This window comes from Zootoca vivipara, chromosome 17, assembly GCF_963506605.1.
Source record: "Zootoca vivipara chromosome 17, rZooViv1.1, whole genome shotgun sequence".
Classification (NCBI taxonomy): domain Eukaryota; kingdom Metazoa; phylum Chordata; class Lepidosauria; order Squamata; family Lacertidae; genus Zootoca; species Zootoca vivipara.
Genome location: NC_083292.1, coordinates 33,191,185 through 33,202,751, shown reverse-complemented (window position 1 = coordinate 33,202,751; position 11,567 = coordinate 33,191,185). Strand labels below are relative to the sequence as shown.

The 11,567-nt window shown below is 48.6% G+C and overlaps 1 protein-coding gene across 1 annotated transcript; it reads left to right on the top strand.

Annotated features, from left to right (window-relative positions):
- The first annotated feature begins 954 nt into the window (after positions 1–954).
- Positions 955–11,118, top strand: MTX1 (metaxin 1). Its single transcript, XM_035099285.2, has 8 exons — positions 955–1,064; positions 2,488–2,557; positions 3,557–3,636; positions 4,852–4,944; positions 7,311–7,493; positions 7,844–7,920; positions 8,743–8,897; positions 10,300–11,118. Exons 1-8 carry the CDS (start codon positions 984–986, stop codon positions 10,524–10,526), a joined length of 966 nt encoding a protein of 321 aa, XP_034955176.1. The 5' UTR covers positions 955–983; the 3' UTR covers positions 10,527–11,118.
- Positions 11,119–11,567: the final 449 nt, after the last annotated feature.

Below are 11,567 nucleotides of genomic sequence, written 5' to 3'. Positions count from 1 at the left end.
CTCATATATTGGTTTCACCTTTTAAGTTGTGTACTGAAATAAATGCACTTTTTGATGATATTCTAATTTTCCGAGTTTCACCTGTAGCTTTTTTCTATTTTTTTAAATTGAATTTGTATACCACCGTATACCCGTAGATCTCAGGGCGGTTCACAACATAAAATCACAATATAAAAAACACAAGATACTGTATGCAATAAAAACAAAAACAAAGACAACCCAATAACCTCCCCTTCTGCAACACATTTTTAAAGGGTATCAGATGTCAATCAGCTTAGTTTGCTTTTTTTACTTTGTATTTTATAAGGTTGTTTGCAAATGTTGGAAGCCACCTTGAATCCTGGGGATAAAAGGCCAGATCTAAACACTAATAATAATAATAATAATAATAATAATAATAATAATATTTATTGTATATATTTTAGATTGTATTTTGGATTGTTTGATGTATAAATGTGTGTGCTGGTCGAGAACCGTAACAATAAATTAACTAACTAACTAATAATAAGTGCTTTTTTCTGGGGGTACTCAAGGGTACGCAGTACCAGCACTTCCCCAAATGTTAAAAGTGTGGCACTTACTGTAACAATTTCACGGTGAGAACTGGCACCTATGGGGGAAGCCATGAGCTTTTAATGATGTGTGTGGCCACTTTGGGGGAAGAAGTCTGCGATCCTAGTTCCCCTTCCCCGAGAAAGCAAGCAGCCTCTCCAAACTCAGTGGGGCTTACTCCTGGGTAGACCGTGACTAGGAAGAGCGCGCTGTTTGAAGCAAGAGAAAGTCGAGGGGAAAGCTCCCCCTTCGCCATCGAACGCAGAACCGGGTTGAATTCCCGCGCTGCGATCGGGGCCGTTTTTCCGCTGCGCCCGAAGCGCAGAGCGCACGCTTTTGCGCGCAGAGACTGCACGGAATCGGAGTGACTTCTCTTTTCTACCCCCCTCTTTCCCTCTAAGCGTGTTGTTCCGGGTCGGAAGGGCTGCAACATGGCGGCGCCCATGGAGCTGTACTGCTGGGCTGGCGGCTGGGGGTTGCCGTCGGTGGATCCCGACTGCCTGGCCGTTTTGGTGAGCCTTGGAGAGCGTGCGGCGTCGAGCAGGGGACCCCCCCTCCCCAAACGCGGGCGCCGCAGGCTCTCCCCAAAAGCTTTGCCCTTTGGGACGCAGCCTCTGCCTCTTCCCCCTGGCATGGTGGGGAGGACCTGGGGGAAAGGCGAGTGGCCACGTCTTTACCTCCTGGCTGCTCTTCGCCCTTTCCCTGGGCCAACTTCACTCTCCAGCGCTGCTCCGGTGCTTTTTAGCAGGCAGAAAGTCGGCAGCGTTGGAGCTTTCGAAGCCCCTAAGCAAAGCAGGTTATTATAAAGCAAAGCGCCAAGGATGACGGTTTCTCCCTTCCCCGCCTTTTTAAAATTAAGGAGCAGGGCCAGTTTAAGAAAACAGAAAAGGTTGGCAAGCAGACCTGCAATTCCCAGAGGGTTGTTAACATTTTAAAGGAATATGTAACCCTTAAACTTTCTCCCTTTTCTTCGTGACCTTCCACCATATGGCTAAAGGTCTTTTAGACAATTATGGGCCAGTGCTGTGTTTATAGCTGTGATTTAGTCACTGGCTTTGGGTTTATTTTTCCCCCTGGGGTGGCTCTTAGGCTTGTTTGTAGCCTCCCCCTTGCAATCATATCTTTAAAAGTTTCTTTTTAATCTGCTGATTTGACAGATTAACGGAGGCTCTACCACATTAGACTTAACAGTTATTGGAAACCACAAGTGGAGAGACAGCTGCTGTTGCACCCGGGTCCAGCTTGTGGGCTTCCCATTGGGGCAACCGGTTGCCCTTAGTGAGAGCTAGATGGGCCATTGGGTTGATTGGTCATGGGTTCCCCCAAAGAATTCTGGGAGCTGTAGTTTGTTAAGAGTGCTCAGAGTTGTCAGGATACCCCAGTTCTCCTCATGGAGCAGGCATCCCCAAACTGCGGCCCTCCAGATGTTTTGGCCTACAACTCCCATGATCCCTAGCTAACAGGACCAGTGGTCAGGGATGATGGGAATTGTAGTCCAAAGCATCTGGAGGGCCGAAGTTTGGGGATGTCTGTCATGGAGCTATAATTCCCAGAGTTCCCCAGAGAGAGGGATGGATTGTTAAACCACTCTGGGAATTGTAGTTCCAGAATAGGTGTCTCCTCCAAACAATTCTCTTCATCCCTTAACAATCTTTTAACAAACTACAGCTCCCAGAATTCTTTGGTGCGGGGGAAGCCACGGGTTATCATACCACTTTAAATGTGTTGTGCGAATTAGGGTTGGGAAGACCGGCGTTCAGCCATGGAGCTCACTGTATGCGTGCTTGGTCGCTTACTCCTTCACAGCCTTGCCTACCTCACAAGATTGTTGTAGTGGGGAGAGGGGATTTTATAAGCCACTCTGAGCTCCTTGAGGGAATGTAAAAAATAAACACACTACACAAAGCTCAGCTTGTTCCCCCCCCTCCTTTCCAGACTTACGCCCGTTTCACAGGTGCACCCCTCAAGGTTCACAAAATCACAAATCCTTGGCGAAGCCCCTCAGGTAAGATTTTCATGGGAAGCACGGAAATTGAAGGGCGTCTGCCTCCTCCTTTCTGCACAGGTGGTTGTTAGTAATGTTTCAGAACACCAGCATCTGGAAATCACAGGAGGGGAGAGGGCTCTTGTGCTCTGGTTCTGCTTGTGGGTTTTCCAAGAGGCAGCTGGTCGGCCGCTGTGAGAACAGGATGCTGGACTAGATGGGCCCTTGGCCAAACCTTATTCTTCGTTTTACTTTTTATTAGAGCATACGGCATGCAATGATTACGCAAAATGAAAATAAAAAATAATGCAATGGCAATCACTCAGTGAAACGTCTTCAAATGCACTAACAAAGTTATGTCGAAGTATATATACCAAAACCATCCCAGTTTTAACGGACACAAAACAATGCATCGCAACATATGTTGGTTTGGATTGTTGACTACAAAGAGAGAGGTTTTGTATCAACAGCAATTACGATCTACAGGTGTTTATATGAAGGCGGGAGGAAGGAGCAAAAAATAATAATTAAAATATGTGCTTCGTGCACACCAAACTGTGCGGTAGACGATGGGTACTGCTCTCCCACATGCCTCATTATTTGTGTAATTGAAGTCACCCCAGATTGCGTAAAAATGGTTGCGTTTCTTTTGGCCTCTTGCTCCTTTTAATTTTTGTGTCTCGTTTTCCAATAATGCTGTTTGCCCAGTTGCATTATGACATTGGTCCATATTGAATCATTTCCATGTCCTGGCAATGGTTGCACTTGCAGCGGTTAACAGATGTGTTATGAATTCTTTTTTCCCCTGATTTGCAACATATACAAATTAAGGAGAACCAGCCCTGGGGCCATAGGCACTGTGTCTGCCTTTGTCATCAAAGGTATCATTTGCCCATAACTTTTCCTTTTTGCGACACTCCCTGATTCAGTGGGGTCACTTGTGAAGGGCTTCAGGGCTGAAACCCACCTCTCCTAACTGTGCCTGGGAAGCAACCTGCCTCTGTCGTTGTCTGTTTGCAGGGACCCTCCCAGCACTGAAGACAAAAGATGAAGGCATCATTTCAGACACTCAGCAGATCATCACCCACCTCAGGAAACAGGTACCTCCCTTACAGCCTCCTTGGGATCGCCTCTGGGGCAATCGTGGTCGGGTGGGGGCAAAGGTAAGGAGTCCCCCCTGATTCTGAAATCACAGTTGCCCAACCTCTCTAGCACTGATAGACACCCAAGGCCCTTTTAAAATGCGTTGGTGAGGGGGGTGTTAATTCGGTTGTTTTCGTTTTTATTTATTTTGTGTTTTTTATTTCGTGAAATTTTGTTGTAACCGCACTGAGACCTGCAGCTATATTGGGCGGTGTACAAATTTAATTAAACAAACAAACACTGCCCTGTGATTTTGATAAAGGGTGCTATAACAAAAAGGTGGCTCTGTAGGGAACCAGGTGGCTCTGTGGGTTAAACCACTGAGCCTAGGGCTTGCTGATCAGAAGGTCAGCGGTTCGAATCCCCACGACGGGGTGAGCTCCCGTTGCTCGGTCCCTGCTCCTGCCAACCTAGCAGTTCGAAAGCACATCAAAATGCAAGTAGATAAATAGGAACCGCTACAGCGGGAAGGTAAACGGCGTTTCCGTGTGCTGCTCTGGTTCGCCAGAAGCGGCTTTGTCATGCTGGCCACATGACCTGGAAACTATACGCCGGCTCCCTCGGCCTATAATGCGAGATGAGCGCGCAACCCCAGAGTCGGTCACAACTGGACCTAATGGTCAGGGGTCCCTTTACCTTTAACAACAACTACACAACAACAACCTGATAATAATTTGATGGGTGGCCCCGTGCTCTAAACCACAGAGCCTAGGGCTTGCTGATCGAAAGGTTGGTGGTTCGAATCCCCGCGACGGGATGAGCTCCCGTTGCTCGGTCCCAGCTCCTGCCAACCTAGCAGTTCGAAAGCACGTCAAAGTGCAAGTAGATAAATAGGTACCGCTCCGGTGGGAAGGTACGGTAAACGGCAATTCCTTGTGCTGCTCTGGTTCACCAGAAGCGGATTAGTTATGCTGGCCACATGACCCGGAAGCTGTACGCCACCTCCCTCGGCCAGTAAAGCGAGATGAGCGCCACAACCCCAGAGTCGTCCGCGACTGGGCCTAATGGTCAGGGGTCCCTTTACCTTTAATTAAACATAAATAATAATAAAACCCTACCACATGAGCCCAAATGTGCCAGTAGCCCCCCCTCCCCATGCCAGATCCTGAGGGAACTGGGGGGGGGGGAAACGTCCGTTCTTGCTCTGATCCTCTCTTCCCACCCCCCTGCAGAAATTCAACGCAGACTACGACCTCTCGGCTAGGCAGGGGGCCGACACGCTCGCCTTCGTTTCCCTGTTGCAGGAGAAGCTCCTGCCTGTGCTGGTGAGTTGGGGCAGGTGGGAGAAGTTGCTGCGTCGATCGGGGGGGGGGCAAGCACCCTACACTCCAGGCTTGTGGGTTCAGAGCCAAAGCAGGCTGCCTGGCTGTGTTTGTGACTGACGGGTCTGACTTTCCCTTTCATGCAGGAAAGGGAAGCCGAGTTTGAATGAATAAAAACAATAGATTATGCAGCCACACACACACACACACACACACACAACCCAACCCCCCCCCCGGCTTCTTCTTGCAGCAGCACATAGTTAAACTATGGAACTCGCTGCCACAGGAGGCAGTGATGGCCAAAAAGAGGATTGCAGAGATTCCCAGAGGACGAGACTGTCAGTGGCTGCTACCTATAATGGCTATGCTTTGCCTGAATGGCTGGAGGCAGTAATAGTTCTGAATACTACTTGCTGGACACTTCAGGAGAGGAGAGTGGTCTTGTGTTCGGATCCTGCTTGCATGTTTCACTCAGGTATTTGGCTGGCCACTGTAAGAACAGGATGTCAAGACTAGATAGGCCATTGGCCTAATCCAGAAGTTTCTTACGTTCTTTTTTTTTTAAAGTTTTTATTTATACTTTTCAAGTTTATATTTTTCATTAGTTTCACAATCAATTTAACATTTCAAAGTTTGACTTCCTTCCCCCTCTTTCTGCGGTTCCTTAAATTTATTTTTTAATATCTTCTGCGTATCCAAATTCATTTAACTGGCTCATTTAATTATCCGCTTTAAATATATACTCCTACGAAGCCGCAGGTTATTACAATAATCCTGCTAATGTTTTTATTCTGTTTGCAATTTATCTGTAAATATTCAATAAACCATTTCCATTCTTTTATAAAAAAAAAGTTATCCTGATTTCTTATTCTTCTGGTAAGTTTCGCCATTTCCGCATATTCCATAAGTTTTTGTATCTGTTCTTCCTCTGCTGAGACTTCTGTTTCTTTCCACTTTGGGGCAAGTAGCATTCTTGCTACTGTAGTAGCATACATAAATAAATTTCTATACAATTTAGGTGGTTCTGTCCCTAGAATTCCCAAAAGAAAAGTTTCTTATGTTCTTAACCATGAGGACTAGAAACTTAAAAGAGTAGCAAAGCTGCTGTTGCGTCCAAACTTGGCATCAGGCACATGGTTACATGTTGCGTTTAGCCCCTGGGTCAAGGTAGCAAGGTTAGATACAGCCAGTGTGGTGTAGTGGTTATGTCTTTAGCATATGTGCCGCCGGGTACAAAGATCTGTCCAGCGCCCCCATATTTAGTTTAGCCCCCAAATTAACCTTTATTATGTTTATGTCACAATTATCATTTGATAAACAGCTCTCACGCCTGCACGGCTCCAAAAGGAATTTATTATTATTATTTTTGTTTAAAGCCAGCTTTTCTAAAGAAGACAACACATTGGGAGTCGATGCAAAGACTCCACGCATGTGCTTATGGTCACAGGGAGGTGTCTGAAAGATGAGACGGGCGGTCATTGTGCACATGCGTGGGAGCGCCATCTCGGTCAGCCTTTCATTGTGGGAGCAACCTTATTTCTAGAGGAGCTGGGAAGGCCCTTACAAGCGCGCATATACGGCGACTTCTTGGGAAGGTTCCGGAGCCTGTGCGCGCTCCCGTCGCTAGATAGGCGCCTTCTCTTTCTGTCTGTCTCTCCCTCTTTCCTGTCACTCCCCCTCCTCCCGGCTTTGGTGAGCGAGACTTTCCAGAGAGCTCTCTGTGCGCCTGGTGGCCCCCAGAATTTGGCGCCTGGGTGCCTTGCACCCCTTACACCGCCGGGTCATACCTACTAAGTTCCTGTGGGAGAAATAAGGGATTGGACCGGAAGTAGCAGACAGGAAGTAGCACTGCCGCCATTTTGGAACTGGGCGGAGCATGCTCAGAAGCGACTTTTGATGCTGCTTTGCCCAGTTCCAAAATGGCCGCCGCGCCAGAAGTCGCACTGCAGCCATTTTGGAACTGGGCAGAGCTGCATCAAAAGTCGCTTCTGAACATGCTCCGCCCAGTTCCAAAATGGCCACCGCGCCAAAATAAACCGGGGAAAAACAAAAAAATCCGTTTTTTCAGCTGAGAACAACTAGAAAAACGGGGGTTTCCCGGGGAATACGGGAGACTTGGCAGCTATGCGCCGGGTAAAGACGGCCCTGGTTAGAGGGCTAGACTACGACCTGGGAGAGACCAGGGTTCAAATCCAGACATGAAGCTCCCTGGGTGACCTTGAGCCAGCCTCTGCCCCTCAGCCTAACCTACCTCACAGGGTTGTTGTGGGGAGAGAACTGAGGGGTGGGGAGAGTAAGGAGGGATATATACGCAGAAAGCAACAAGGAAAGGGAGCTGTTGTCCCATCAGGCTTCTTTTTCTCCGACAGATCCACACGTTCTGGGTGGATGCCAAAAACTATGTGGAGCACACCCGGAAGTGGTACGGGGAGGCCATCCCCTTCCCGCTGAACTTCTTCCTCCCGGGCCGCATGCAGAAGCGGCAGCTGGAGCGGCTGCAGATGGTCTGTGGGGAAAACTGCCTGGACAACGAAGAGGAGCTGGAGAAGGAGGTCAGTTGGAGCAGAAAAACGAGGCCACAACAAGCATGTGCAGCGACAGCAGGGGGGTGGAGAACTTAAGAGGCGGCCCTCCCGCCCCTTCCCCCTGGCCCTCGGAACTCTTCCATGGCCCCGCCTCCTTTCCCCAGGGCCACACCCTCTGCTGGCCCCGATTCACACTCCCTAGGGCAGTCCTTGAACTCTGATCTTTGCCTCTTGCTTGCCTGGACAGAGGGTCATTTCCGCAGCCCAAAGAAGCAGGCGGTTCTTATGGGGGTAAGGTGTCTGGGAAGTTAGGGGCAGCGCTTGAGAATGGCAAGGGTCGCAGCCCGACAACGTTTTTCTCTCCCTGTGCCCCACAGCTGTACCGGGAAGCCCGCGAGTGCCTGACCCTGCTGTCCCAACGCCTTGGCAGGCAGAAGTTCTTTTTTGGAGACTCGTAAGTTTCCCGTTTGTGAGCGGAAGTATAGGCTCCCGTGAGAGCGTGCGAAGTCCCCTTAGGATTTGGAATCCCTGAAGTTCTTTATTGACTCTGCCATGAGTGGGAACGCACTCTGCCCATGCTTGGAGGCACTGTCTTCTTTCACATTAATTTAGCCAAACACTGGCGACGCTTGCCATTTATTTACTGCATTTATAGGCAACCTGTTCCTCCAAGGAGCTCAAGGTGGCACATGTGGTAATAGTAGTAGTAGTAATAATAATAATAATAATAATAATAATAATAATAATAATAATACATTCGTACCTTGGAAGTCAAACGAAATCCGTTCCGGAGGTCCGTTCGACTTCCATAACATTTGGAAACCAAAGTGCGGCTTCTGATTGGCTGCAGGAAGCTCCTGCAGCCAATCGGAAGCCCCGCCAGACAACATTTGGGTTCCAAAGAACGTTCGCAAACTGGAACACTCGCTTCCGGGTTTGTGGCGTTCGGGAGCCCAAACGTTCAACTTGCAAGGCGTTCGGGATCCAAGGTACGACTAATAATACAGTAATAATTCATTACATGTATGGTTCTCTTTCCCTCCTTATTTAATACCCATTTAATCTTTTCATTGTGCAGCATTTTGGTAATTTGGGTTGTGGTTTATAAAACTGCAGACAGACTAGTGTGTCAGCCACAGGATTTGAACCTTGGACTCCCAAGTCCACCACACTGCTGACAGGAGAGGGTTAGCCTTTGCCACTTGCCCTGCTGGGATTCCCTCACCTCTTCTGTTCTTTCTTTCTTTCCTTCCTTCCTCCCTCCTTCTCTTTTCAGGCCTGCCTCCCTGGACGCCATTGTCTTCAGCCACTTGGCCCCGCTCCTGAAAGCGAAGCTTCCCAACGCGAAGTTCCAGCAGCATCTCAAGTCCCTCCCGAACCTCTGCAATTATTGCACGTCCATCTTAAGTCTCTACTTCCCCTGGGATGAAGGTGGGTGCTTGGTTCTGTCGCCTAAGGGGGGGGGGTGAGAAAGGGACCCAGGGTGGGAGAGGAGGAAGGGACCACATCAAAACCCAGGCGGCCCGGGGGGAAATTGGCAAAAGATCAAGATGGCGCTGGAAAATTCATTACTTCTAATTGCCAATAATACGATAACTTTAAGAATAACTTTATTATTTGTACCCAGCTCATCTGGCTAGGTTGCCCCAGCAACTCTAAGCGGCTTCCAACAAATATAAAAGCATAATAAAACATCGAACATTAAAAACTTCCCTACACAAGTGTCTTCTAAAAGTCAAAAAGCTGTCTATTTCCTTGACATCTGACAGGAGGGCCTTCCAGAGAGCGGGCGCCACTACTGAGAAGGCCCTCTGCCCTGTCAACTTCATTTCTCGCGGCGAGGGATATATAAAGCGTTTATATCTTGCCTACTCCAGTGAGCTCAAGGTGGCGTACATGGTTCTCTGCCCCATTTCTTATTTAATCCCCACAGCAACCCTGTGGGGTAGGTTAGGCTGGGAGGCACCCAGCGACTTTTCACGGGCAGGGTGGGGATTTGAACCCTGGTCTCTCCCTAATCTTAGTCTGACTCTCTTAACCATGACGCTGGCAAATCAGGTATCTTAATTCCATTGACTGATTTCTTATGTAATGCATCATTTTAGGAATTTAGGCTTGTTTCTTAGTTTCCACTCAGAAGGAGACCCATTGAAATGAATGGCCCTTAAGTTAGTCATGTGCATTACCTTCAGCAGGTCTGATCTTGAGGGCGACCAGCAGGGGGTCTTATTTTTATTTAACAACTTTTATATACCAATATTTCTTTTTTTGAGAAACAACAACAACAACCCCCCTCGAAGTGGTTTGCAGCGCCCCAATCAGATGGGTGTCATATAAAGAATAATAATAACAATAAATTATTATCAAGAAAAGATAAAAGCAGGTGTTGAAAATATTCCAAACGGCGATTTTTAAAACCAATGGTAGCTTAAAAAGAAATAAAATGATTTCTGCATGTCTGGATAACTTGCCTAAGCAAAAATGTTTTAATCAGGCACTGAAGCCAGTACGGCGTGTTGGTAACTTGCTGGGAAGGGAGGCCCATGGGAAATGGGATTTCACCCCCTTCTTCCCATAGCTAGGGAGAACCTCCAGTCGCTTTTGGACTCCAACTCCCATCAGCCCTGGCTAGCGACGATGGGAGTTGTAGTACCAGAATGTTCCCTGCCTCCCAGCGGCCAGGAATGATGGGAGCTGGAGTCTAGCTGCGTCTGGGCAGCTTCCCCAGCCCTGCTCTGACCGATGAGTCACCTCAGCCGCCACGCCTCCGCCACCTTGCCTACGTCATGTTGCGATTCTTCCCCCTGACGGCCACGCCGGTTCTCTCCCTCAGGCGACCCGCCGCCCAGCGTCCCCAAGGCAGCCGCCGGGGATGGGAGCGACGCTGAGGAGGAGCCGTACAAGCGCCGCAACCAGGTCCTGTCGGTGCTGGTGGGCCTGGTGGCAATGGTCGGCTACGCTCTCCTCACTGGCATCGTCTCAGTCCAGAAGCAGCAGCCCCGGCATGGCGGCCCTCGCGCCATCGCCCTCGAGGAAGAAGAAGAGGAGGAAGAGGAGTGAGCTCCGGGGACCTGCTCTGCCTTCTCCAAACGGACCGTTGTTTTTGTACCTCGCTGGACCCAGACCGTCCCTGTCGCCCCCTCAGACTCGACCCTCTCGTTCATTCCAGAATCATTGGGGTGGGGGCCCAGCCGGGCCCAATAAACCTCTGTGATCCAACCTCTGCCAGACGACTTGCTTTCACTCTTCGTCGCCAACCTCATAAGTCGGATCGAAACCTGTTGTTTGGGGGGAGACGGCTGTCGAAAGGGTCCAGACCGGCCTTTCCTCCCCAGGAAATTTCGAGATCCAGGAAGTTCCCATACTGTGGTCCATCGACCCTTGGCGGCCTTTAAAGCTTTGCTGAGGTTGTCCGTGGGCATTAAACATCCTTATTGAGAGTTTAAAAAATAAAATAAAATAAAGAATTGTTGCTTCTTTTCTTTCTTAGATTGCATTTTTTTTATTGCGTTGCAATTTGAATTCCGTGGAATGTGAATAGAATATCAGTGTAAGAAATAGATAAGCAATAAAATACAATTTTAAAATGCAATGTTTAGCACATCTACAGGAGGCAAAAAAGCCTACTGCTCAGACCACCTGTGATTTTCAAGTGAGGGGAGGAGAAATGCGTAGATGTTGCTATGCAGCAACTGCCATTATCCCTAGCTGTTGGCCACGTTGAATGGGACGGGCGGATTCTGCATCCATAGTGCAGGACAAGAACTTTCTTAGGCCGTCCTTGAATCAGGGGGCACCATCGATTTTCACTGGGTGACTCCACCAGCACAAGAGCTCTGCTGGATCAGGCCAAAGGCCCACCAAGTCAATAAATCATCAAATTATAGAGTTGTAAGGGACCCCAAGGGCCATCTAGTCCAATCCCCTGCAATGCAGGAATCTCAAATAAGCATCCGTGACAGATGGCCAGTATCAAACAGCTCTTACTGTTGGGAAGTTTTTTCTGATGCTTGGTGAAAATCTCCTTTGCTATAACTTGAAGCTGGAGAAAACAAGAAAAATCTTCCATGTGGCAGCCCTTGAAATATTGGAAGAGGAGGC